Source organism: Cladophialophora immunda (assembly GCF_000835495.1).
Source record: "Cladophialophora immunda strain CBS 83496 unplaced genomic scaffold supercont1.2, whole genome shotgun sequence".
NCBI classification, from domain to species: Eukaryota; Fungi; Ascomycota; class Eurotiomycetes; order Chaetothyriales; family Herpotrichiellaceae; genus Cladophialophora; species Cladophialophora immunda.
In genome coordinates this window covers 5524150-5552133 of record NW_015622542.1, presented here as the reverse complement: position 1 = coordinate 5552133, position 27984 = coordinate 5524150, and the positions used below count along the sequence as shown (strand labels likewise).

Here is a 27984-nt window from a genome sequence, read left to right as displayed (position 1 = left end):
GTAAGCTTTTGAGAGTAAACAGATCATGTAGCCATCGAACCAACCACTCGGGCCAACTTTCAGTCCGCTGTGGCCTACTGAGACGACCAGTCAGCATTCCAGCAAGAGCCTCGTAGCTGTGGGTCCGCAGCCTCGCCAGAGGGGCATCTCGGCAAAGGGCTCCTGTACGAACCGACTCTCGTATTCGCAAGCTATGTCCATGTTAAGTCCCTGTTATGGTTGCGCGCATCGAGACGAAGAATTCTGGAATCCGGGTCGAAAGGTTGTGCGCAAAGCTGCCTGCAGATTTGAAGCGCAAGGGCCGAGATGGTCCAATTCCCCTGCAGCGAATGATAACGGGGATGTTGCGCGACTGGGCGGGATGTTGACGTGGTCCTGCTGCTGGGCATCGCCAACAGCGTCGATGCGATTGGCTCGTCGCCCACTGCATTGCATGATCTGGGAGAAGTCCATGACGAGTCGCGGACAACCACGCCACGCTCAATCTGCGGCGCCTGGCACCAATAAATACGATGCCGAAGTATGCCGTCGGTTAAGATGTCGGTTAAGATGGCCAGATGTCTCTGCAAAGTTCAAAGCACACAACGTGGACTGTCCGTCGGCCGAGTCGACCGCCCGGGTTTTAATACAATATCAAAATGCACGTGCAAGAGATGCTTCCCTGGTGCAGAACGGGGACGACAACGACGACTAGAACGGCGAAGGAAGACCTTCCAGTTGAGCAGGCTTTCAAGGCTGGCGGCGATGTGAAGCCTACTGAACAGCGAACCTCTGAGGCTTCGACCACGCCAGCCACCTCGTCTTCGGACGATGTTGCGTTGGAGCAGTTCAATTCTCTAATCCGTGGTGATGGGTTGCAGAGTCTCGAGCAGCCACCGCCTCTGCCATTCGATGTACGACATCACAAGTCGTCCTTGTCAATCTTCACGATTCTGGTCCTGACAGAATGTTGTTTCCTGCCGATCGCGCTGTATTACGGGCTGAGTAAAGGGACGAGCATGAGATCTGGTAAGCTGCGCCTGGGTAGGCGACGGTCCAGGCGACAACGCAACTGACCTGCATGAACAGGAATCTACTTTGCCATCATCACAAGTCTGTTTGGCTTTGTGACTGGCTATGAATTTGGCATTCGAAGCTGGCGGTTGGTGCAGCCAAGTGATCAATATCGCCCGTTGTTCGGCAGCCCCCGGTTCTGGGGATTTGACAGCACTCAATATTTTCTGATGCCACCCTTCACAGTCATGATGATCATTCTGATCATCTTCAGCATCCCTCGGTATCCTTCGATCCGCGCATTAGCACTCCCGATGCCGGTGGGAATGATAGTAATGGGGGCCATGTTAGTTGCCAACGGCTGGGCTGCGCATCATCGCTGGACGCTACGGCATTTCAGGCTCAGTTCACATGCGAAGAACTCTATCTGTCCGCCGCTCACGTTCTGCCTGTTTGAGGATATCTGCGCCGTGGATGGGAAAGGGGGAAAGGAACTTCGCACGGCCGCCCTGGTCAGATACCATGCATCCCCGCGCTTTCGAGCACTGCTGATGCACCTGCTATGGTTCTGGTCCATCCCCGCAATGTTTGTTGGTGCAGCGCTCATTGTGGCGATATACCTTACTACTGATGACGTTGCTTATGGCGTTGGCTGGGGGGCACCCACAGTGTGGGCGGTTCTTTGGACCGGGGTTACGGTCGTATGGGCGAGAAGTGCATTGCGAATTGAGCGTAAAACCTGGTCGTCAGACAGGTCATAAACGGCCCGGAGGGCGGCATCAAGCATCGACTGAAATTTGACCCCTAGATAGGATTGCATGGCAACGAGTGGTCGCACCTCACGCATCATGTTGGTTTTCGCGAATACCCTCCGGGATCGACCTGTCGAATCCATTGAAGTGCTCGGTGGATATATCTGTCCTCCTTAGTCTCGACCGCTGCTGTCGTCGTTGCGCTCAACTCTGAGATCGGTTGGAGCACGGACTCCACCACCTCAATGGTAAGCGCTCGAGCTTCGCCTGCCTTCTTGAGACATAATTCAAGATCCCCAAGATACATTCCTTCGGCGGATTCGTCAATGAGTTCGGAAACGTGGCGGATCCGTTTGAGGGCCGTATCCATTTGAGACATTTGGCTAGCCGTCTTGACTGTATCCGTTGGTATTTTCTCGAGCCTTTGCTTAATGACAACGTGAATGCTTTGTGGGATGCGGTTTAAGACCTTGAGTGCTTGTTCCTTGACCCCGGCAGATATCGCAGCTCGATCAGTGTTGCGTTCATTGTCATTGTCATTAGTATTGTCAGAGTCATCGTGATCGCTGTGGTTGATACCAAACGGATCATGCTCATCGATGTCGTCCTCGGGATCCCAATCTTCCAATTCCTTCACCGCATCTTTCATGAGATCTAGCCACTGATTCGACTTCCGGACGACGTATCCAGGTACGCCCTCAGCAGCCAAAGGAATGAGTTTATCACAGTCGTCCCACACCTTGCCAGTAGCCTCCGTAAACCCGCTCTTTTCCCTTTCCCCAAGTTCTGCTGCGGGTTTCTCGGTCTGACTTCGCGCCTCTAGAAGCCGAAGGAGAGTTTGCATATCACGTAGTGCGGTCGCAGCTAAATTGCGGCACTCGGCAGAGAAAGACGGTATAGTCTTGTCCGGTGTAGTGAGCAGCGCGGCCGTGACCAACGACGTAAGGATGGATTCGTTCAATGGGAGCAGACATGTGGTAACCGCGGTCGGGGTGAAGGGGGCCGTGATTGCCAGCAGTGACAGTTTGGTCACTTGCGCCCTGAGGGTAGTTGCGGCGGCATGTAGAAGGACCAACGGTGATGGCGCAGTTGAATCGCTTGGAGGCACTTCAAACGAGGAATTTGGGGCCAGCGACGCCGCGAATCGCTGGCAAAGGACGATTGACGTCTGCAGCGCAGCTGACAGCGACACGGATCTAGCAGAGGCCATCTTCGCGGTCTTTCGCAGGGCCGAGGGACTTGGGTATCAAAGGAGGGCCATTTCTGCAGAGAACATTGTGCATATGACTTGTCACATAAATTTCGTGGTGCAGGATGCGGAGACAGTCGACCAGATTTGGGGGGATTCTCTTTTCTGGTTTTACCACTCACGTGACCGGCAGGCAGATTCTTCTCGTGAGTAGAAACGATATACTACATTCAGTTCGATAGAGCACTGCCTTTTAGCTGGAGGAACGATGTACTGGAAATGAAGTTCGACTTCTTGAAGTGCGTTGATAATCCCACATCACCTAGAAGGTTGCTGAGCACGGTGGTGGAACTACTCCCTAGACGCCTGTCATTCACGGTCTGGATGTATGGGAGATATGCTCTGATTGCATCGCAAGCTTTGCACGGAGTTCCAAAACAATTGTCACAATCTCAACAATAGGGTATGAAGAGGGCCTTGAGTTCGTTACTACTCCTCAGCTCTCCAGTTTGACATGCTTCATCACTGACGTTGTCTTAAGACGTACTGGACGGAGATGCTATGCGTCCTTAGACAGCACGACTTCCCTGTATTGGACGTCTGGTATCTCATTGAGACACAAACCGGGTGGATTGTGTCCATATAAACACCTCACCTTTTCCCGAGTCCGGAACTAAGTGCGAAGCCATTTGCACCAATATTGGCTCGTTTATGTTCAACGCGCGCCCGGGACACTACCCGGACAAGATTGTCCTCATTGAGCCGGACGTCAATATTCATGAAGTCCAAGATATTCTTTGGGCTTACTCCACACGATGTCATCCGCAAAGGACGTCTACAATTTCGGACTGGGTAACATGCGACTTTCAGAACTCGTATCCAGAGGAAGTCAAGTCGAGGGTTGAGAACAGATGGGCACAGATGGGCACAGATGGGCTTCAAATCCAAGCCTCGTTGAGGTGCTCGAAGTATCGATAATAATGTCACCTGTAGAAGACATGCACAGTGGTGAAATCCGGCCGTGTGGTCTGGTTGAGAACGTTGTATGTCCACTGCTAGTCACTGACGCGTGGAATTCAGCTCCTCGCAAGGGGGCGAAGCTCTCAATTATGCGAAGTTGCTTCATAGGGATGAATTAGCTTGTAGCCTATGTACTAGCTCTGTCAAGTTGTAGACTATCCCGGCCGAAAGACTTATGCTCCCAGCAGCCTTGAACGGCGATGTAGGTAGCTATCTCGTTGAGCCTTTCTGTAGGCATCTTTGAAGCCATAGGGTAACTCGACCTCTGACAAGCTCCTGGCCCCTGATGTTTGAAGAGCAAGTCGACCACACCGGTACACATCGACGCTCTAGCCCCACTCCGAAGAGTCCGCTGCAATGGATTGCGTAGTTGGCTTTTGCTGTCTAGTAAACTTTCTTGGCTTTATCGATCACAGTCTCCAAATATTGACCTCTCCCAAATTCCAGTCGACATCAGACCAATATCGCGATCAGAGTAGCTTTCACCGTGCAGACAGACCTCAATCGCTGCACCAGAGGCATACCATAACACAAGAGAATTGTTGAAGCAATGACAGGAAGGAATCAAGACATTAATTGCCCTCCGACTCAGAGTTGAAACTCATCTCATCATCAGTCAATGGGCACAAAAGACCATCCAACAAGAGACTGACTACCATGCAGCAGACTTTAGGGCACTGCAGACCATGTGCATAGCATTCACGATCGGGCTTCTCCTTTGGCAAGCGGTTCATTTCATACCAATGGTATGGTCATCGTACCCTGCGGCATGGAAACTCTTGCGGCGATTAACACCGGCTACTACGACGATCTGATATCCGGAGTTGCAGATGTTTCTCTCTAAAAAAGACGAAAGGTGGCTCTAGTCGCTCACGAAACGCCCCCTGAGCATCACCCACCTGCGAAACATGCTCACCGCTACCGAGAGCGGTGCGATTGTTTTCCTGCCTGTTCCTGCATTCTACAATTGCCCCGCCAGCATCGATGACACTGTTAATCAGAGCGTCAGGGAATTGCTAGATATGTTTGGTGTGGACACTGGCAACGTCGAACGTTGGACAGGCTTGTCCTGGCTAGGGTACGGCCAACTCAAGCCTGACACAACCATTTGATCTCTGGCAACCGGAGAGAAAAACAGGCGTGGAATGTTGCTGGGCCCCGTACTTCCGAGCAGGGCTGCTTGCTACAACTTGTAGGGTGAACAGATGGCCTGTCATTGATTTCTGACGATGCTCCAGGCTGAAAGAGGCTCAAATTGGTCTGAAGACATATGAGAGAAACTTGTACATCACTGCAGGAAGTTGAGCCAGCTGTGTGAGAGTACTTTTCTTTTAGCTTAACTTGCCCATGTTGAAACACGGGTCGGCGGAACGGGCACTAATAGGGCTGTGGCCTGGAATAACCTGCTAGTTGATCTATGTTATTAATATTCCAAATACATGGCCTAGGACAAGTGCCATATTCGGGCAATGTGATCATGCCTCATTTTGGACACTGCGGTTTTCCAGAACGATAATCGTGGCCGAAGCCCGAATCCACATCCTCCACCGTAAGCACCAGCCAATTACCGAGGGCGCTTTAGTCTTACGAAATACCTAAACCCACGGCAAATGCTACGGGAATGGGCTTTCTCTGCTAATTGGCTCCAGCGACGAATCGTCTCCAGTATTGGAGTAAGCATGTCCATCTGCATTGACCATGGACACTACTGAGAGTGCCGTTTTAGGTCTCATGGGGAGTATTGACGAGGCAGCGAACTAAATATGCGGGGTGAGCCTTGGCCAGACAGCCAAACAATTGATGTGGAAGCCTTCCTGCGGGTTTGCTGATGTTCGACATGTTTTCAGACGTGTATACTTGTCTCTTTGCCCCCAGGGTCACTCCAAATCGTCGACCTGTCAAACTTCTCGTCTGCCCCCTGCACGGAGGACTTAGTTATCAAGCCGATGATAATTTGCCATGGCTGGCAGCGATTCCGAGGCTGCGAGCAATGCCTTTTCTTGTCCGATATGCGATAAGGGATACGGAAGAGTCGATCATCTACAAAGACACTTGGACACGCACAGTTCTATCCGACCCTTCAAATGCCACCAGTGCGGAAAGGCTTACCGACGCAGAGACGTTCTCACGCGTCACTACCAGAATTGTACCGCGTCTTCGGGACTCTCTCAAAAACGAAACATACCTCACGCGAGAAAGTCCAACAGAAGGTCATGCGATCGATGCGTAAAACAGAAGAAGGCCTGCAACAACTCGCAACCCTGCGGCAACTGCCTGGCCCAAAGGCTACCCTGCACTTATCCTCCAGAAGTGAGCCGTCGCCGCCGCCAGGCCAGTTTGGCGATTTCCGACGCCGAGGTTGATTTTCCCGATTTCATCGATTCCCAATACCCGCTACTCGGTTCGAGTGGTTCGCTGCCCCCGCTGGACGATGTCGGCCACCGTCAACTTGAATTCTCCAATGACCACTCAACTGAGCTCCTACAATATGATATAGGCGAGGAAGACGTGGAAATTGAAGGATTTGCTGCTGACTCGACACCGCCTGCGCTGGATTCGATGTGGCAGAATATATGGGCAAACAACCTCGACGGTACCTCGCGCTCGACAACTCATCGCGATCCGGCTCTTCAGTTTCAATTCCTCATTGGTTATGCTAGAAATCGAAGTCTTGCAGACACATTCGAGATTGGCAAATTTACTCCAGCAGGCCAACAAAGGTCTTCTGGTCTTCAGTACGAAGACGCACAGGACTATGCCACTGGGTTTGCTGCAGGTAAAACCACGTCAGAGGTCAATTCAGGAGAATCGAGCAAGCTGACACAAGATCGGACGCGCATAATGCATTTTCCCAGTGGGGATCTAAATCTGAGAAGCTTGTGTAATGATCCACTCTTGATGAAGACTATGGAAATATGTAACGGGCTCAAAACGACGCTGGCAAGCAAATCAGTGAACTCGACGTCATCAATAGAATGGTCTCCATTGACGGAGGCCATGGCCCAGCAGTTCTTCTGCCCCGACAACCTGAGAACTTTCATGGAGCAATATTGGACATTGTGGCATCCCCACTGGCCTTGCATACATCGGCCTACTTTTCGCTATCATACAACTCCAAGCACACTTCTGGCCCCTCTTGTTCTAATAGGAGCAAGCCTATCACCACAAATCCACGATCATGATAATGCTTGTATATGGTTCGATGTGATTGAAGAGTGGGTATTCAATGACCCGTATGTGTTGGCCGTGGCGACCGGCCGGGATGACCAGTACCTCTCTGAGAAGGATGAGATCTCCAAGATTCAAGCGCTTCAATCTACATATGCCGTCTGCATCTGTCAATATTGGCAGGGTCGAGAATCTGCGAAAACAAGAATGCGTCGAGTTCGATTTAATGTACTGGTCGGGGTAAGTACCATGGCAATGTCTTAAAGTCGGAATTCGTCGTAGATTCCCAGCTGATCGCGAATGACCATCTGACAGATCATGAGAGACATTGGCGCCAGCAAAGCCCGGCATGTACAAGTGCCCCCGTTCAGTCGTGAACGCTTCGACTGGAGAGAATTTGTCAGGACTGAGTCGTTGATACGGTTGAGTGTTTCCCAGATGGCGCTGATTGATCACAGCTAATATGGCTGGTTAGACTCATGACCTTTGTCTTTGTTCTCGACACTGGACTCACGACCTGGCACAACGCTCCTCCAAGGCTAGTCCTCAGCGAGCTGGAAATGGCACCTGCCTGTCCCGAGTTGTGCTTTCAGGCCGAGTCTGCGGCTGATTGTGTTGAGAAACTTAATGCCTGGCACTCCTGTTTTCCCTATCGACCAGGTGAAACAATGTACTCAGTCATCCGCACTTTCTGCAGTCCCAAGCTCTCAGATGATGCTAAGCTTCGTCTCCCTTATTACAGCTTACTCAGTCTATGGGCGATTGTCAAAGGTATGACCACCCTCGACTCCCACGGAAAGATGATACAGCGCCTGACACAGTCCTCTAGCTTTCTATGTGATGGTATTTACCTTGGATACTACCATTGGCCCAGAAGCCCTTATGCATCCCATTCGGAATGGCATCGAAAACTGGAAGATTGTGTGGAATTACCGTCTGAACAATGGTGGCGACGATGCCTTCGACGTGCCTCTTGCAGATAATGTGGCGGGCACCATCAGATCCAGTGTTCGGTCAGGGGGACAATGTTTAGGATTCTGGAGGCACGCTGCGGAATACTGGCTCCTTGCCCACATTCTCCTTCTCAGGAAAGAATATGTTGGTCCAAAGGAACAGTGTGCCTGGAATCCGCTTTCATGCACCAACATCGACCTCAGTTGGATCTTTGCTCCTTCTCCCTTTGATCGCCATGATCAAAATGCCTTTCCGAAGTTGCTCAAATTTTTGCAGCGAGAACAAGACTTTGAAAGTAGCATGAACAAGTACTCGCTCTAAGTGGCGGCCTACTGAGTTCATAATATATATGATGTACTTTAACGTAACGTCCAATATAAAAATGTTTTTCTTGGGTCCTGCCGACTGTGCCACGATCCATCAAGAGTTCGTATGATATACTTGTAGCTTTCCGGAAACAGTCTTTTATTGGACTACCAAATAGGGTGGTGATTGATTGAATGCACCAGTCAGCTGATCGCTGATTGTGGACGACAAAAAATAATCGGTGCTGGCTGAACCCGTAGCCTCCGTTTCCCTTCCTCCCTTGGAAGCTACGGTAGCCGCATGTGGGGCCACGGGCCATGATGTACGAGTACATAACCTTTAATCGTACTAACATATTATGGCTCGTGTGTGGGTGTCTCCTGGTCTGGGTCAGATCAAAAGAGATTGCTCTTGGATACGACTAACTCGTGTCCAATACCCGGAGCTGTCAGCTGAGTCCAAATGGAAGTCGAGCTCCGCCGTGAGAAGTACGGGATATTGTGGTAATGGCTGCGAAGGTAATTAATATAAAACTGATTCAAACTCCTATAATGCATGAGAAAGTACCGCTAATGATCTCCTGGTAGTGTTGGCTGACCTGAACAGCAAAATGACGTGCGAGTCTACGCGCTTTGATGTTGCCATCATCGGAGGAGGGCCGGTTGGGCTGCTCACAGCCTATTGCCTCCAACGTATGGGTGTCTCGACGTGCGTGGTTGGTCAGTACTAGCCCAAGATCTTTCGCTAGAAGCCACAGAGCTAACAGTAGGCTTCCCAGAAAGACTTGACAAGGAGAAGATGCCCATGTACGGACGGGCGTGTACACTTTATCCTCGAACCCTGGAAATGCTCGACCAGGTTGAGCTTCTTGATCGGTTCCTTCAAATTGGCCTCGTGGCGCACAACGGGACAAACTTTGACAGCACCGGGAAACGAGTGAGCGGAAGAGGGTGGCAACGGATCTTCTCACAATACCGCGGCACCTTCTTTGACTATTTCCTCAGCATTCGCTTGAAGTATTCGGAAAGTCTGATCCAAGCGGCATACAAACAAGGGGGCGGCCACTTGTTAATTGGTTGGGACCTCAGAGACCTGAAGTTATCTACGAACAAAGACGACGGCTGCAGGATAACTGTGCAAGTGGCTCCGGTGGACTCTTCAGCGACTACGGAATTGAGATGGCAAGTACTTGTACCTCTAACCGAAGCGGGACTTGCAGTGTCAGACCTGAGAGACTAATACCATTGCAGCAAGTATCTCATAGGTGCAGATGGAGGGAACTCTCTAGTTCGGAGCCTGAGCGGCATACCCTTTCACCAAGACAAAACCACCTATCAATGGGTGCGAATCGATGGGGTTGTCAAAACGAATATGCCGGACTCGAGAATCGGGGTGACTGGCATTGAATCAGTCTCACATGGGAACGTTCTCTGGGTACCTCTCGACCACGGCAGGACACGGATCGGCTTTGCTCTGAACGAAGAGCTGCACAAGAAGTACGGGGACAAAATCACAGAGGAGCAAGCGAAGCATGAGGCGATTCAGGCAGTCCAACCGTTTGATTTAGAGTTCGAATCTGTCGATTGGTACACTATCTACAGGTAAAGAACATCAGAGAGGCGCGATATCTATCGCTAACCTTGTAGCAGCATACGACAGGGCGTTGCGGAACAGTACATGATCAACGACTGCATTCTACTGGCTGGCGATGCGTGCCACACTCACTCCTCCGGTGCTGCTCAAGGCATGAACACCGGTATTCACGACGCTGTCAACCTGTCATGGCAGTTAGGGGGTGTTCTCCGCGGCTGGTACAAGCCTGAAATTTTGCACACTTACGACTCGGAGCGCAGACCGATAGCGCGCACGCTCATTGAACACGACAAGCAGTATTCCACTCTGATCTCGGGTGACAAGGTCCCCAATGCGCTCGAAACAGACGTCAATCAGTTGCTCGCAAACTTGATGCGCAATTCGGCGGACTTCGTCCTTGGTCTCGGTATCGGGTACGAGGAGAACCTGATCAATCTCAGTCCGAATGCCGGGTGTCTCTGTGCAGGCAGTCGGCCTGACGACGCGCTCCTCTACGGCCCAGGGCGTAGCGTACCGGTCCGCCTGCAACAGGTGACATTGAACACAGGGGCATTCTGGCTCCTCGTTTTCACCGGCAATCCCGAGATTACACGGGAACGACTGCGAGCTTTACGGTGTCACTTGGATGCTTCGAGGACTCTCAGCAACGCCCATTCACGCGGCGTGATTAAATACATGACGATCATCAACGGTTGCAAACCCCAGGGCGAGGAGGCAATGGGAATGGCCAGTTTCGGATTGGTCTACTACGACCATCACGCCATTGTGCAAGAGAAATTTGGCTTCACCGAAACTGAGGGAGGCATAGCAGTGTTACGGCCAGATGGCTATCTTGGTTTCGCTACTTCCTTGGATCGAGGTTCCGAAGTCGACGGGTACCTTCGCCGTTTTGTTGCTGAGCCCAGCCAGCTCATGGGGCCTGTCAGGCTTTGACCATTCTGCTATTAGAGCCCGCCCCAACGTATAAGAGACCTACAGAAAAGGATGACAATAAGATGCAGGTAAACTCAACTAAAAAGTTCCTGCCCGCTTTAGACGAGGATTATGGTGGCACAGAGACGAGACTTTGGATAATCATTAGCCAGGGTATACAGTGCTTCTGGGCAAAGCGAAATGGCCCAGTGCTTTTTGAGATCCCCAACTGCCCATGCCAGTATGATCCTATTATCTGGTGAATACTCACAGCGCAGCGCAAACATAGTTCGTTCTTTCGGATTGATTGATATCAAAACCCGCGTGCACCGGTCATCAGAGCGTGGCCGAACGGCTAGTGTCTAATGAAGCTATGGAGCTCTACAGCGGCGGAGACAAGAGATAAACCGACTCCTTCTTTCTATCTGGGCCGGTGATGTCGGTGGCAAGCCCAACACAGTGTTTTCGACTATTACTTGGATGTCCCTTGCACCCACTAGTCAGCACCGAAGATGGATCTTCAATTCAGCCCGATGTTGATACTTTTGACTTCGGTGAAAGCCAGCAGCTCGCTCAGGCACTCTTCTCTGCCCATCCCTGAGTCCTTCATGCCACCAAAAGGTACCCCTTGGAAATGTCGTCCAACTTGGTTGATCCAAATGAAGCCCGCATCGATTCTCCGTGCTACCTTATGAGCTAGTCCAAGGTCTCGAGTAAAGATCGCAGCTGTAAGTCCTAACGGCGACAGATTAACCTGTTTAATGACATCGTCGACATCTTCCCATTCCAGGACCGCAAGAACGGGACCAAAAATCTCTTCCCGCGCTATAATCATGTTGGGTTTGACATTTGTGAAAATGGTTGGTTCGATGAAGAAGCCTTTCTGAATTTCCTGAGGCTCGTCGGGTTTCTTACCACCTATTATCAGCTTCGCTCCTTCTCGCTTTGCCGCCTCGATATACGACAGCACACGGCTCTCCGCAGACTTGCTGATGACTGGCCCCATGGTAGTGGATGGGCCTATCGGCACACCAGGCTTATAGTCCCGCTGGATGATCTCCACCGCTTTTTGGACGATGGTGTCGTGGTGCGACTTGTGGAGAAAGACTCGCGAGGTCGAACCGCAAGATTGTCCTGCCCAAGCGAAATTCATCCCTTGAGCAACACCGGCAGCGACTTTCGCAGGATCGGCGTCGGGAAAGGCAATCAGAGCATTTTTGCCTCCAAGCTCCAATATTGTGGGTTTGAGCATGGCAGCCACTGTTTGTTGGATTGCTTTTCCCGTAGCCACGCTTCCAATCAGGGTTACTTTCTTCACCAATGGATGTGCAGAGAGTGCTTTACCGCACTCTGCGCCGCCAGAAAGAACCCCGACCACGCCGGGAGGAAAGATAGTGTCCAGAACCTCAGCTAGGCGTAGGCACGAGAGCGGCGCCTGGTCTGGAGATTTGAGGATAACGGTATTTCCAGCCGCAAGCGGGGCTGCAATCCTGGACGCAGCGAACATGAGCGGATGGTTGAAAGCCACTATCCGGGCTACGACTCCGAGAGGCTCTCGCACAGTGTAATGGAAAGTATCATTCCCTTGGGGTATCGTCTCTCCCTGAAGCATGGGTATCAACCCCGCAAAGTATCGAAGACCTTCGGCAGCTATCCTTGCATCGTTCAGCATGGCCGTGTAAGGATTTCCAGTGTTCAAACTATCGATCATTGCGAACTCCTCTGCGTGCTGTAGTAGTGCGTCCGCAGCCACCAACAAGCATTCCGCCCGTTTTGTGGGCGGCGTATCCCTCCAAGTTTCGAATGCCAGATGGGCTGACTGTACAGCTGCATCTACATCGCGGGCCCCAGCCTGGGCGACCTTTCCGATGACCTCGCCATTTCCGGGGTTGTAGGTCTCGCGAAAGGTTGATTCAAGCGGCGAATGCCATTCGCCGTTGTAGTAAAGGGTGTTGTGAGAGGGGAGGCAGTCCATGGGTCGTAGAGCTTACAGAACAAATCGTGGTAGGTCGTGGGGTAGTCGAGCGTATACAATTAGATGTGATTGCCGTCTTAGTTTAAACAACCTCTATTAACCATACATATGCCTTGCAGAAGGTGTTGAACTTCTCTGCGCTGGCGTGGTTAACAATTACAAGATCGGTGACGGGATTTGAACTTCGGGGACCAAGCGCCCCGCACGTATTCATCATGCGATTAGTCCACACGTGCATTCAATACACTGGTCAAGGACGTCTTGCAGCTTCCTATGTCCCCGCATTTCTGTAGTAATTTCTTAACCCCGATTTCCCATTATGATAGAAATGCAGAGATTGTGGAGCCCCAGAACATCCCGATGGAAACAACGTTTTCCGCCCGCGCCCCAGCTCCGAAGAGTTCCCGCTCGAATTGGCTACGGACTCCAGCGGAGAGCCCCAACCCCGATGGCGTACTTATTACGGAGGAGCCTGGCCGAACTTGTCTACATTAGGCATTTTCCAGGAACCGATTGCACTACCGAGTGTGAGGCGGGCCTAGAATCTGTCCAGGTTGGCTATAAAGACGTTCTGGAAGCAATGATTTGGTACGAGGCTCAAATTTGGACAAGCTTTGGTATACTCTTACAGTGACAGCTGGGGCAATATCCTGAGCAATCCTTATCGACTGTTTCAGTATGGCGACCGCGACCAATGAGATTCTCACAGGAAATAAAGATCTCCACAACACTTGGGGATTGAAGCCTACGAAGTGGGAAAGTGCACAGGACCTCGCTGGCTCCGGCGTCCCCTGTCGGCTCGAAGGCGAGGTGAAGGACATGGTGGTTTTCGGAGAAATTCCATCAGAAATCAATGGCACATTCTACCGGGTAATGACAGACCCCTTCGTCCCGCCTCATGCCGGAAGCACGCCAATTGATGGGGACGGCCATATATCAGCCTTCCGTTTTCACAATGGCCATGTCGATTTGAGAATGCGCTACATCGAGACGGAACGATACCTGCTCGAACGTAAAGCTAACAGGTCATTGTTCGGTCTGTATCGCAATCCCTATACTCATCACCCCTGCGTCCGAGCCGCCGTAGACTCAACGGCTAACACCAACGTTATCCTATGGGCTGGAAAGTTCCTGGCGCTCAAGGAAGTGGCCCTGCCCTACGAAGTGGATCCTGACACTCTGGAGACGCTTGGATATGACCCTTTCGCGGGTCAGATCCTGTCCAAAACCTTTACCGCACACCCAAAGGTTGATCCTTTCACCCAAGAACTTGTGACGTTCGGCTATGAGGCCAAGGGCCTAGCGACGCTGGACATTGTGTCGTATGCCCTAGACCAAAACGGCAAGAAGACCTTTGAACACTGGTTGAAGTCACCGTGGGCTGCATTCATTCACGACTGCGGCATAACTCCGAATTTCACAATCTTGGTGCTGTGGCCATTTGAAGCCGACGTTGAACGAATGAAGGCTGGCAAGCATCACTGGGCCTGGACATATGAACGTCCTGTTACCTTCCTTGTGATTCCCAGGCACAAAGACGCTGGCAAAAAATATGGTTGGAAAGAAGGAGAACATCGGGTCTATTCGTGGAAAAACTGCATGCCAGTTCACACTGCGGGAGCCTGGGAGGATGAAGATGGGAAACTGTACCTCGAAAGTTCCAGGGTCTTCGAAAACAGCCTGCCGTTCTTCCCGCCCGAGAATGGCCGTATGGCTATCCCGAATCCAAAGGCAGACTTTGTCCGATGGGAATTCGATCCCAGGATGCCGACCAATTCCACCATCAAGGATCCGATGGTTGTGATGGATGTGCCCTCTGAAATGCCGCGCATTGACGAACGCTTCATGACCCGACAGTACGAAACACTATTTGCCATCGTGGCGGTCCCGGGGAGCCCTGCCGACACCAGGAGTTTCATATACAACCGTCTGAACGGCGTCGCTATGCACAATCATAAGACGGGCAAGACGCAATACTTCTACGCTGGTGACAACGCGGTTTGTCAGGAGCCGTGCTTCATCCCTCGCAGCGACGACGCCCCTGACGGGGACGGGTGGATCATGACTATGGTTGACAGACAAGACACGAAGAAGAGCGAACTCGTCATCCTGGATACGAGAACTTTCGAAAAACCCATTGCGGTTGTCCACATGCCCATGCACGTGAAATCACAGATTCACGGAAACTGGGTGCCCTCCACAGCATTGAAGGCGCACAAAAGCTTGGTGCGGGAAGTAACAGAAACGATTAAAGTCAGTGGGAAAGGAGCTCTCGAACCACTAAGTTAGCTGTGCTTTTGAGAGGGAATGATCATTTCCTCAGATGATAGCATATGTCAGTACGTTTTTATAAGTCTTAAAAACATCGAAAGGGATTATGCTCGTATTCTAGATTCTCTACTAGCATACGTAACGGCGGCGAGGTGCGCCGTCTTTGCTTAATATGGCTGCAAGCTGGGTTTGTCGTTGTTTACAGATTTTTCAAAAAGCAGAGAGCCGTTTCTTCTACATACAGTGGTATTGAGAGACTGAATCTCTCATGGACGCTGTAGAAGCGAAAAGGGCTCCTCACAAATGCTCCCATTGAATTCGGTAAGCGTCGGAGAGCCCTGCCGGGGGCTGGAACACCTCCGTTTTAACAGTCATCAGCCATTACACTTTTGATGATGCAGGCATACTTAAAAAGGCTGAAGCGCTAGATAGACTGTCGCGTAACCGAAAAAAGGGAGGACAATACATATATTGATATTTTCTCGTCAATTGGCACTGGCCATTCACCACGTCCCTGGGCCCACATCTTGGACTCGATCCGGAACTCTGTGAAAAGTCTAACCTAATAGAGACTAGAATGTCACGCTTAGGAGTAACGATTAGCATTGTGCGGGGACACGGACATGTCGCGTGCGCTTATGAGCGCAGCAGCGCACAGATAGGCACAATCGGAGCTGCGCGCAACCTCGAGTCTCGTCGCCGGGATGATGGGCAGGCCACCGCAGACCGTTCGCCCATGTGCTATTGAGCAGCCTTGCGGCTGTTGACCTGGTTGACTGGCAATCGCTGTGCCTGCGCGGCGACCACGAGTTTTGAGCTTGACACAGGCTTGGAACATCGGCTCCGAGGTCGTGGCCAGATGAATGGCTGGAAGATCATGGACGTCGGACACCGATGTAATCAGAAACCCTCTATTGAAAAGCCACTTCAACAACACCACCCGAGTATCTACCGAGGCATGCCGTGGACGCTGGAGACATGCAAGGGACCTTGATTTGGGTGTCGGGGTTTCTGTTCACACTTTCTACTAACTGCTTAGGGGCAGTGGTGATCGCGGTCGTTGTCGCCATGTAGTCAAGTCTCTTCTGCTTATCTGATAGATTCAGTGTTTAGAAATATCTAGTCGCTTTGCGGGGGTGTCCCGCTTCACACATGACTTGAGTGCTGCAGTGTCTGGCGAATTGCATTGAACCGAGACCAAGTGACAGGGCTGTTATCTCCAGCAAGCACTTATGATAGAGCTCGTAGAGCTTGTGTGCTGTCTTCGATTGGTTCTGACAGGAACCTCGGCCGAGACCGCCCTCAGTGTTAGCCATCGAAGTCGTCCGAATATCTACGATACATGGACCCCACAGACATACTCTAAGAGTGGACGTGAAGATATATTAAAAACGTAGATATCCACCCCAGAGCGAGGAGTTTAGATCTTGGCCAGCATGTGACTTCCCTGTCCTCCGACCACATACGAATATTCCGACGGCTGTTTGTCTCAAACAAGGAGAGCCTAGGACTTGTCTCAACCTCGCCCAATCAAAGATATCTCGATCATGGCTGACAAGACCATCCCAATCATCGATGTCTCGAACATCGACAATGATGTCCGCTCCGTAGCAGCGAAAATCACTGAGTACGTATGGTTCATCCCTTCCATTCATGACATTGGACCAGCTGTAGAGTCATGAGCTCTGGAATTTGGACTCGCACTTGTATGTGCATTCTGCTAATCATGATACGCCCGCACAGAGCATGCGCGACTTGGGGTTTCTTCTTCATCAAGAACCACCAAATCCCCCACGATTTAATCCAGAAGATGTTCGACATCAACGAGGAATTCAGCGCGCTACCCCTGTCCGAGAGGAACAAGCATCCCGTGAATAAAGATCAAGTCGGCTTCAAAGGGCCTGGTGACGATGCCCATAAAGATGAAAAGTCCGCCATGTGGCTTGGTGGACTACCCGGGAGCTTAAGCGGGAACCCGGGCCTGCATCCTTCACTGGAAAAGCACCTCCCGGCAATTGATGCGTATAAAAAGGCATGCGCCGAGATGTCACTCAAGCTACTGCGGTGCTTCGCCATTTTCCTCGGTCTGAGCGAGGACTTTTTCGCCTCTCACCACCGGTATGAATCTTCGAGGAATTTGATCATTATGCTACACTATCCCAAATTTGACGCGCCACCCCCGAAGCACTCAGCGCGCATCTCGCCTCACAGTGACGGGTCCAACTCGGTGACCATTCTATTCCAATCCGCCGTGGGCTTGGAGGTCCTTTCACCCACCGGCGAGTGGGTACAGGCACCCGCCCCTGGATTCGACCACGCTTTGATCAACATTGGTGACGTCCTACAATTCTGGTCGTGTAATAAGCTGAAATCCACGCTGCATCGAATCACCCAAGACCAGCTCCCGTGGGACAAGGAACGCTATAGCGTCGCCTTCTTCTGCCAGCCGGAACCCGACACAAAGCTTAACCCAATCGTGGGAGATGTGGACGTTGAACAGATGGCCGTCGAGGATGGAAAAATGTTCCGCCGGGGCATGACTTTAACGGAGTACATCGAGGAGGAGATGAAAGTGATCTATGGGCAGGACTTTTATGATAAGCAGGTACAGTCTGTCCCAGTGATGGCTGCGACGTCGTGAGAGGTGCTGTCAGCTCTGCGAATCACCACCGGAAGAGCCGGTGCATACTTTGGATGACGGATGTTAGTTAGGACATGTACCTGTTCGGTTGTAATTCTGCCTTGTGCAGCCTTCGTCTCTCTGATTGTTAGAAGTTTTCATAACGCATTGAATACAATGATCCTGCACTACGACAGCTGTTGAATTAGCAGGATCTTGAATAGGTCATCGATTGGCCTGTCTACCTGTGCCTCTCCTCAGGCCAGGTCTGATCGTCTATATACAAAATGCTAGGTACCAGGAAGACCTCTCCTGAGTCCTGCGACGCCGCAAGGCCTCCTGGCACTAGGCGCAATCAGGTAACGCCTGAAGCGCTTGTGGAACGGCAACTGTTCCAGGCGTAACAACAGCGCATTTGAACATCCTCTCTGCACGTCGCGCACCCAGACTTAGCTTTCGATTTCCATTGAGCTGCCATATTTTCGAAAGTGCATGCCTTGCAACTTGATACTCTCTTGCGGGGATTGTATTTGAAGAATCGCATGGCCCATAATGCTCATGCTGACTACAACGCACGCTAGTACAAATTGATAGGGAATCGCACCGGGGTCTATTCAGAATATCTTGCTCAGGCCGAATCCAACTGCACGAGTCCTTGCAACTCCAAAGCACACTAAAGCTGCCACGTAGCACAGTCCGGTGTACACTATCAACCCCCAATACCGGCCACCATTTACTTGTAGCAATGCACCAGAGACCGGATTCCCAGACAACGCCCTAAAGGTACTTGGGTCAGCATCCCTGGGATGTGGAAACATTAGCTATAAGCGCAGATCTCGACGTACCCGAAACTTGCCAGAAAGACTGCTGTTGTATAGTATCTTGCGTAGCTTTTGATGTCACACAGCTGACCAACACAAACCGGTGCCAAGCTCAAGTTGCTGCCGCTGGCAAAGCCAAAGAAAACTGCGTAGATAATGATGCCAGGAATGGAGGAGCCTACAGAGAGCCATGTCGTAAGCGTACAAATCGCGCAGAGGCTGACGGTTATCATCATGGTGTTGAAGCGCCCGATGCGATCAGAAACTGCCGCAGGGATCCAACGGCCCAGGCATGAGCCAACGTTGAGATACGCTAGCGTAGAATACGCTGTGCTTGTCGAGAAGCCCTGAGCCGTGGTGTACGTGGGAAGGTATGCCAGCGGGATGAACAGGGCAGTATCAAGGAAGAAGATTCCGAAACTGGTGGCGAAAAAGGTCCCTTCGCGATATGTGGAAAAATCAGGGAGCATGCTGGTGAAGCCTTTGAGCGTCTGCGTCGGTGCCAGGCGAGGCCGCACAAGCAGACAAGCAAGAGCACCCAGAACCAAGGTGAGCAAGGCGAACAGTCGAGTGGTCCAGACCCAGCCAATCCTGGGCAGCAAAATTTCAAGCATGATGGGTACAACAATGCCGCCGATGCTCCCTCCTGACAGCGCAAGGCCCGTCGCTACCCCTCGCCGACGTGCAAAGTACTGTCCTACCGTCACGATTGACGGGACAAATAGAAGGGAGGAGGCCAATCCAGCGAGGACACCCACCGCTAGCATGAAATGCCAGTACTCATGGCAATACCCCAGGACGACGTAGAAAACCACGCACAGAACGGCTCCTGCGCGCAGGGGAATTTGCGTCCCAAAAATGTCGCTGGGGGGACCGACAAAAAGGCCACAGAAGATGAGAACGAACGAGTTCACTCCAAACAGCCAGCCGATGGCCGACGCACTTTCATCTCGGAGCTGGTGCGTCATGACCCAGTTTTGAAAAGCCCCGATGGCGTTGGTCATCTCGAAGGCAGCAAAGCAGGCAAAGAAGGCCCCGACGACCGCCAGCCAAGCATGCTTGCCGCCCTCGGGAAAAGACAGCTCGTCGATGTTTCCAAGGGCCTGGGTAGCGATATCATGGCTGACCACCTGCGTCACGGTCTTGCTTCTTTCAGGGCTCAGATCCCACGATTTATTCTCTTCTCCAGTGGAAGGGAGTTGATCTTCGCTGGGTGGCCGTCGGCAGCTGTGAGACATGGCGTGGTAGATCTGGTCTGCAGCGGGAAGCTAGGCTGGTGAGAACGAGATGGCTATAAGTCAAGTGGTGTTAGATCAGCCAGCTGCAAACGATGTTCTGCCAGGGCAAATTCATGTCATGGCTCACACGTCCATCCACAGAGGGCCGTTGAATGAGCCAAGTCAGGAACACAGTGACAATGATTATGACAGGACGGTGCTCGCGACGGGGTGGGGCGAGTGGGAACGAAAGAGGACGGATGTTCTCCGCCACGCATATTTTCCATACCGAAATGAGATGCCCGGCTCATCACGACCAGGAGCATGTTGGGTCCGAGTTGGTTCCCATCGAGCCACTGCAAAGCTCTTCATTATGTCGGACTCTGGCGCGCAGGTCCCTTCAAGTTGGCGGTGCTACCGGCGGTGCGAGATCGATTGTTCGCAGGACGAAGGAGGAGTAGTTACTGCTAAGCCACGGTCCTTTGCCATTCGAGATATTGACTCTCAGGTGCTTATATTCATTATTCCGCCACTAAAGTGAATGTCCATGGATCTTCTCAGCTCCTCAAGTATGGTACAACATCCACCACACGTGGTGATTGTGGGCGGCGCCTACGCGGGGCTATCGGTTGCACGCAACTTGGTGAACATTTGCGATGGCAATGAACAGTTGTTTAACCCCATGCCAATTCCGACTGTTTCGCCTCCTAGTAGGATGCCGGCCATTACCCTCATCGACGAGAGAGACGGTATATGTGGGATCTACCTGAGCTTCTGCTGACCCCGGCTGACCGACGTCCTCCAGTCCACACCATGGGATCTCCGCTGTCGATCGTCTCAGAGTCCTTTGCGAAGCGATCGTGGATGCCGTTCTCCAGCATCGGAGCGCTCCCCCAATTCTCACGGGTGTCGTTCAAACAAGGCCGAGTAACGCGAGTCGATCCGGCTAGCAAGAAACTGTTCTGGCGGCGCACCCCAGAGCAGCGAAGCGACTGCGAAGAGGAGGTCGAGTCCTATGACTATCTGGTCGTCGCATCGGGCTTGCGACGACAGTGGCCAGCCGTCCCAAAAGCCTTCCTCAAGGACGGATTTGTGATGGATGTACGAGCAACAGTCGATTCCTTCTCGAAAGCCGAGACTCCCATTGTGGTGATCGGTGGAGGTATATTACGCATGCACGAGCCACCACAAGAGACTACATACTGAGCATCTTGCTAGGGGCCGTCGGCGTCGAAATGGCTTCCGAGATCAAGAATCACTTCGCATCTAAAGAAGTGATCCTGTTCCATTCACGAAGCGAACTACTGTCGTCGGAACCATTACCCAGCGATTTTAAAGCTCAAACCCGGTCACTGCTGGCTGACTCTGGAGTCTCAGTGCGCTTGGGGTGTCGAGTGCTCCAGAGGCAACAGCAGCTGCATTCTTCTGCCGGACAAACCCTCACGAAGTTAGACCTTTCCGACGGAGAGCATATCATTGCGGAGATAGTCATCGACACCACGACGGGACACAAGCCAAGCACGGACTTTTTACCAACTGAGGCGCTGGATGCGGACGGTTTTGTGAAAATATTGCCATCGTGATTCTCTTCTCCCTCTTCAGGTCATGCTGTACTGACTCGCCAAACCCCAGACTTCAATTTTCTCCGCCTGTCCCCAGCAATGCTTGTCACTTTGCAGCAGGCGACATAATGGCGTGGTCTGGCATCAAGCGCGTCGGCGTGGCGCTTTACTCGGGGCACTTTGTGGCCACCAACATTGCCCAGATGATGAATGGCACCCCGAGCGAGGATCTGACGCCATTGCCGGAGATCAGTCCGACGATGGCATTGGCAGTGGGCACGACGGCCGTTGCTTACTCTCCCCGAGAAGGAGTTACTTTTGGCCCACAAGTGAAGGAACACTCCTTCTCGGATGACCTGGGACTAGAAGGTATTTGCAACTCTGCATGCTGGAATGCCTTCACTAATATTGGCAAGGCTGTTGGCGGTATTTGGGACTCCAAGGCCGAGCATAGGTTCTCGGTGATGTGAACCGAAGGTTCGACACCGGCTGATGGGCGAGAGCATGAGCAAGAACGTGTTGACTTAGGCAACGGTCATCATGAGGTTTTCATGATTGACGGGTTCAACTTCAGGCATGGTCAGAGATGATGCCTCCATATTCCAATCGAACAAATCGCCCGCGTCAAAAATATGGGTCAAATCCTCGTCCCAGATGAAAGCATCAGGGCCCATGACATCCATAGCACCTATGTTCAAGGTGCTGTTGTTACTGTTGTTGTCAAAGTGAAGGTAGTCCAAATGAGCAGAGCTGGGGTCAAAATATGCGTTCAGCTCTGCATCGTACTCGGCCGGATACTTGACCGGGCCAGTCTGGCTTTCTCCCAGCAAGGCTTCGAGAATGGGGGCCAGAAGCCTTTCGTACCGCGCAGCCAGCTTTTTGACCTCCGTCCAGCCCTGGCCGGCGATGTGCAACAAGTTTGCGGTGAAGCCTTTCATCATCTCATACAGTTCCCCTATTTGGTAGCACTCCACGATGCTCTCGTAGTAGAACCGGAGGCAATACAGTGCCAGCATCGCGGACTGCGAAATCTCGTGTGCGGCGAGCCAGGGTCGGCGAACAAAGCCGTACAGGACCTTGTCCCGGTAGATCTGGGTTGACTTGCACGCATTCGCGAATGCGACATGTACGTGGGCGGTAGAGCGGGTCGACGTCGACGTCGCTCGCGGTCGATAGAGGCTGACCAATCCGTGTACCAGTCCAAATTCTGCTTGAGCCGCATCGATCGGCCAACAATCTTCGTACCATTGCCGAAGTGACCGCTCAACGGAAGCGAACCACTCTTCATCCTCCTGGTGGCCGTCCAGGGAAAGCCCACGCGCTTGTGCTTCCATGATAGTCGATTGAATCCGCCAATAAAGTATCTGATGGAAAGCCACACTTTTGCGCGCTGACGGCGGGATGCTATCTTTGGCGCCGTCCGCCATGTCAGAGGACCCCAGCTTTTCGAGTCCAAGGACGGGATACCCGGTTGTGATGGCGGGATCAGGGATGGAAAGCGGTCTCTGTAAGGCCGAGCAGATGGCTCGATCCATACAATATGCCATCCAAAAGATACTCCTGCGTAGGTTTAGCGAGGCGGCCGTTCTTTCTTCCAGCGGCTCTGGCATAGGCTCCCGGTGAAGGCCGAGATCAAGGCAGTACCGCATGGCAGCGCCTCCAAGGACCCATATGTTGGCACATTTCGGATTGATTTCGGCGTACTGCAGGATCAACAGAGTTGCCTGTATGGCGGCCAGATCGTCAGGAAAGATGGCTTCGTTCCGCATATGTTGAATCCCTTCGTTGAATAGGATTTCCGAGAACGCCATGTACCTCGACTCGTGGGCGCTGTAGCTACAACCCAGTGTTGCAGAGATGGCAAGCACAGTGCAAACGACGAGGTGATCATACGATGGCTTGATCCGGCGGCTCGACTTGGAGGTCGATTCGTCGCTGTGTGGGTCGAGAGTGGCCATCACGTTCTCGGCTTGTTTCCACAGGACGTCTTCGGCTATGAAGGGCGCTCTAGGGAGAAGACGTTGGACATATCGGTTGATGAGGGCGTGGATGACATGCCGTGGCAGAATAGAGGTCGCTTCACAATCTAAGAGGGCAGTGCCATCCGATCTAACTGGAACCTCGGACGCCGGTCCAGGTGACTGGGTTGCCTGACCTGAGGCGGCCAGGTTGAAAGACGGAGTGAGGCCCATTCTCACTCTTCCCACAAGGTCCATCGCCGTAGGTCCGGTGGGCATCGTTGCACTAACCATTTCTTGCAGCTCGGGGGACCTCTTGATGCTTTCAATTTGGTGGTCGATAAGAGTACCTTTGTAAATTGTGCAGAGCCACGCCGCCTGAGTTGAAGCGGACGTCTGACTTCTCATTGCTGAGGGTAAGGTAGACCGGCCATTCCCGCTGCGAGCGGCATCATCCAAGCTCTCCTGGCTGCCTTGTTCTTGTTCTTGTTGCTGACGTTGTCGCTGCTGCTGCTGGGAAGCCTGCTGGTTTTCGATGTGGGCGATTTCGTGCTCTAGATATACAATGATCGACCGGGGAACCTCCACACCTTCAATAACATTATGGCCGATACAATCCACTTGGGCAGTATGGCAATTTGAACAAGAAGGGAGCTTCCGGTCGCACTAGGATCAGGTGAAAATCAGCACAGCCCAACTCTTCCGATTCTCGAGACGTAGTGGTGATAATCGTACTTTGATCTTCCGCTTCCGACACCTAGCACAGGACAAGACCCGTCGATGACAGTCATTACCTGCCTCAGACATACCGCAGACGATCCAATCTAGCCTGGCATGGCCTTGGGCTGGTAAATGTACGTTGAATCGAAATACGCAAGGAAGGGGACAGGGTCAAATGATTCTGTCGCGCGAAAACACGGTTGGAAGGCTGCTTGGCGCACTCTATTGTACCGTTGATAATGTCTAAATACACGATTGGCTCAACGACTAGCAAACTAAATGGCTAATTTGGGTGGCTCCTACCCGAACTGGTGACTGGGACACTTGTGTCCCGGTTCGGGTTGTTTTGAAGATGCCGGCAATGTAGACTGTCGTAGCCTTGCTCCTATTTATTATTTATACATGATATATAAGGATGAGGAACGCGCGTCCCGAGTCCAGTAATACCTCTGCATATAGTAAGGCAGACATTGTGTTCTCCATTTATCGTGTACCCTTTCATGTTCGAGAACCGCGGAGTCGTCAGTCAGATGTATACATATCACACAGTGCTGCACAGTCTTGAGAGAACAGATTTGCAATTGCTCCTCAACAGCACGGCTGTCAAATATTCAACCCCATCCCCATATCTTGCCCAAGACTCAGATTGCGGATTGGGGACTTCTTGTATCCGGATCGGAATTTACGGCATCGCCATTGAGGGACCCTTTTTTGGACGGTGTGTGGGGGAAGCGGGGGGGCACCAGGCCTCACGCCCTGCGATCGCTTGGGATAACATAATTTCTTCGAATTTCGATAGATCGTATGAGGGCTTTGATTGTTAATAAATTCTTTGAATAGTCAGGAATACAATCTTTCATAGAAATATCATATGTGATCTCTAAGTTATGCTACTGGCGAGCTGATCGAGGCCCCCATTTCCTGTGCACTATGTGGCCAGGTTAATTCTGGATGGTGAGGATTTAAGAGAGGTACTGGCACATGCGCATTCCTGCGTGGTCTCGCAAGGTGGACGGATTTGTTGAGTGACCCTGGCAAAGGATTGGCTGGAGGAGAGCGCAATGTGGGCACAGGACCTAGCACCATGGCACCGTTGTCCTTTCAACTAAGCGAGCGCTGGGTGCCCCTTTAGATGGAAATATTCAAGCATTTCAGAAAGTTAGAGTCATTCCCCCACAGAGCAATTGGAATGTTATCAGAGCGACCAGCCCGTTGGGTGATCTGGGTGTGGAGACCAAGATGTCTCTCGGCTTCCCGGCAGCTTATCCTGCCAATTGCAAGCAACCGATTTGAACGGAGCAGCGCGTGCGATCATACAAAACGGCGCCACTGTCGCGGGACGCATTGTATGTGTGGACTATGGTCGAAACTTTAGAGAAACCTTGAGCATTTGAGCTCGGGTCCAGTTCGCGGGCTGAGTCTCGAGCTCGGCTAGCCACGCTCAGTGGATCATAGAAGATACGACGCCGCAGGCAGTAGCAATAGCAGCAAAGCCGTTTATCTCTTCCCGACTTGACACAGGCACCGGCGCATCTCGTGTGGTGCGTTTGGGATCATGACCGTGTCACTGAAACAGTCATGCAATCGGGAGACGTTGTACTCTCTCATTCCCAGGCAGGCTCGGGATTTCACGAGGCCACAGTGACGACTGCATCCCCTTCTCCTCGGTCCAGCGACTTTGCGTCCTTCTGCAAACTGTCTCGAGTTTAGCCAGTAGATATTGGTGAAACAGAGGTGGAAAATGGAGACATTTCGCCAGTTTCTACATGCAAAGCCGTCTGCGCCCAATTACTTTTTGCCAAAGAGAAACTATGTCTGTCACTGTCTAGCGCATGCACTCGTTCTCGATATTCGTAATGTAGACAAGAAGCCTCTCCGACGCTTTAGCCGACCTAGAAAGTCTCCTTCCCGACCATTCGCGGGATAATATTGTGCGCCAGGCTTTTGTACACGTCTACCATTCCCAACATGCCAGGCCACTGCTCAGCGCAGAATTGCAGCAGGACCAGACAAGAGTTGGACATTTCGACGATATTGTTCAACTGGATACCCTCGGTCTCCTTCAGCAATTCTACATCGGTGATCAGCCTCTTGGGTACCAGACGGCCGTCCAGAACGAGCAGAGAGTGAGCTATGATTGTCATGGCGGCTGACCAGCAGTAATGCGCGCCCATAAAGGTCAAGGGATATGTGCCGAGGACGGAGTCGGCTCGAGCACCCGTTACCTTGTTGTAGATCTGGATCAAGCGACAAGTGGAGTAGAAGCTGTCGATCGGAAATTCACCTACAATGGACGCCGTCCGGTCGCGAGTTTGTTCTAGGTGGCGGAGTATGACGGATTGAAAAAGGAAGACGATGGTGGAGTGGAAGGCAACACCACACGTGAGGGTGCCGACCCCTGACAGGCTCTCTTCGGGGTTGTTTGTTTTCATTTGGCGATACCAGCTCATAATTGGCGCGAGACGAGAAGCGTACCACGACAACGGATGCTCTGGCGGGTCGCTCGGCAGATAGAGATCGCGATATAACTGCGACCGTAGGTACACCAGTCGATAGTGGTGGGCGGCTGAGAACTCCTGGACCTGCTCGTCTCCCAGGACCCCAACCGTCGAGTTCCGGTCAGTAATGGTCGGCAGCCTGGTGGTGAACATAGCCTCTGGCAGATCGGAAGGTCGTCCAAAGACTTGGCCGACTATGCGCTCGATGATGTACAAGCCCCAAAAGGTATTTCGTCTAGTCTCTTGCGCCTCCGAGTCTTGCTCCGCGCTGCCCGTAGGCTCTGAATGGAGGCCTAGCTCAATGCTCAGGCGACAGGCATAGTCTAACAGCTTCCAGATATCGCCTCTCCTAGGTCGAAAGAGGCAGTAGAGGATCAATAGCATCAAGGCATGCAGGGATTGCATTGATTGCACCGAAGTTACCGTCTCGATGTGCTTCGCCGCTTTGACGTGACAGAGATTGTCCACCGTGACCCAATCCCGGTTCAAGCGAGACCGACTCGCGGAAGTGATTGCTAGAATCATGGCCACACAAAACACGCGGAACGCCTCTTCTCGGGTCGAAGGCTCCCCACCCGTAGCTTGCATTCGTAAAAACAGTTCGGTACTCTCGTCCACCGTCTGAGTGCTGAGGAATGGGTATATCACATTGATAGAGCTCATGTAGAGGCGGGCGGAGGAACGGATCACGGCTTCCGAGATCCTGCAACTACCACCGTCGAGCATCACACATGGGTCCTCGGGCGCTATCACAACGGTGTCTGGAGAACGCTCCGTTAGGATACGCGGAAAATCAACTTGAGCTCTGCCGAGGACAGCCACAGTAAGGGAAAAGACCGAGCTCCTGCCATGAAATCGAGTCTTAAGCCCGGAGGCAGTTGGAACCACGTAATGGTAGTCGCCCGTGTTGGCGGTGCTCGAGACTAGGTGTGAAATGGCCGGCAGATCAACGGGGACATCCTGTTCAGAAATACTGCCTCGAGGCGGAGGAGCTGGGAGACGTGTACCGGGCGAGAGGCGCTCATCAGATACCACCAAGGAGGGGCGTGGTGTAGCGCCACTGCCCTGCTGCAGGCGACGGAGCCGCTCAATGAGCGACTTGACGTAGCTAACGAAGACCATTATCAGACACAGGTAGTCTTCACAACAACCCCCAACTCTGGGCGAAGCGCTCACCTTCGTGGAAGAATTTGCTGGAGCGCGTGGTCGTAATAACAACATTCCGACTGGCTTTTGGTGCACAGCCTGCAAGCCGGCAGGCCAGGGTCACATTTTCGCCGGAGCTTGCGACATCTGTGGCACGCCGGAAGCAGTTTCAGGGCAGCCACGATGACATCTTGTCCGTTTTGGTCCTCTACCGGTGCAAGAAGCATAGGGCTGATGGCCTGTGGGTCGGTGGGAGGTTCATCTAAGGTTGTGGGCGTCTTTGGGTGAGTGGCTGGTTGTAGCTGAGGC

At 52.2% G+C, this 27984-nt stretch overlaps 6 protein-coding genes across 6 annotated transcripts; 3 read left to right on the top strand and 3 right to left on the bottom strand.

Moving 5' to 3' along the window:
* Positions 1-552: 552 nt before the first annotated feature.
* On the top strand, positions 553-1822 carry PV07_04133 (uncharacterized protein). Its single transcript, XM_016390917.1, has 2 exons — positions 553-1008; positions 1069-1822. Exons 1-2 carry the CDS (start codon positions 639-641, stop codon positions 1752-1754), a joined length of 1056 nt encoding a protein of 351 aa, XP_016252819.1. The 5' UTR covers positions 553-638; the 3' UTR covers positions 1755-1822.
* On the bottom strand, positions 645-3048 carry PV07_04132 (uncharacterized protein). The gene has a single exon (XM_016390916.1). It carries the CDS (start codon positions 2953-2955, stop codon positions 1840-1842), a length of 1116 nt encoding a protein of 371 aa, XP_016252818.1. The 5' UTR covers positions 2956-3048; the 3' UTR covers positions 645-1839.
* Positions 3049-4862: 1814 nt separating this feature from the next.
* On the top strand, positions 4863-5066 carry PV07_04131 (uncharacterized protein; the record flags this gene model as incomplete). The annotated part of the gene is made up of 1 exon (XM_016390915.1): positions 4863-5066. The coding sequence occupies one exon, from the start codon at positions 4863-4865 to the stop codon at positions 5064-5066; it is 204 nt and encodes a 67-aa protein (XP_016252817.1).
* Positions 5067-16680: 11614 nt separating this feature from the next.
* On the top strand, positions 16681-17774 carry PV07_04130 (uncharacterized protein; the record flags this gene model as incomplete). Its single annotated transcript, XM_016390914.1, has 2 exons — positions 16681-16760; positions 16877-17774. 2 exons carry the CDS (start codon positions 16681-16683, stop codon positions 17772-17774), a joined length of 978 nt encoding a protein of 325 aa, XP_016252816.1.
* A 593-nt stretch (positions 17775-18367) lies between these two features.
* PV07_04129 (uncharacterized protein) lies at positions 18368-19812 on the bottom strand (the record flags this gene model as incomplete). The annotated part of the gene is made up of 2 exons (XM_016390913.1): positions 18368-18530; positions 18599-19812. 2 exons carry the CDS (start codon positions 19810-19812, stop codon positions 18368-18370), a joined length of 1377 nt encoding a protein of 458 aa, XP_016252815.1.
* A 2065-nt stretch (positions 19813-21877) lies between these two features.
* Positions 21878-23719, bottom strand: PV07_04128 (uncharacterized protein; the record flags this gene model as incomplete). Its single annotated transcript, XM_016390912.1, has 1 exon — positions 21878-23719. One exon carries the CDS (start codon positions 23717-23719, stop codon positions 21878-21880), a length of 1842 nt encoding a protein of 613 aa, XP_016252814.1.
* Positions 23720-27984: the final 4265 nt, after the last annotated feature.

Excerpts from the sequence above, each read along its gene's own strand:
- PV07_04132 (XM_016390916.1), bottom strand. The coding sequence starts at position 2,955 with ATGGCCTCTGCTAGATCCGTGTCGCTGTCAGCTGCGCTGCAGACGTCA.
- PV07_04133 (XM_016390917.1), top strand. The coding sequence starts at position 639 with ATGCACGTGCAAGAGATGCTTCCCTGGTGCAGAACGGGGACGACAACG. Across the intron at positions 1,009-1,068 it reads AGGGACGAGCATGAGATCTG|GAATCTACTTTGCCATCATC; the intron begins GTAAGCTGCGCC and ends CTGCATGAACAG.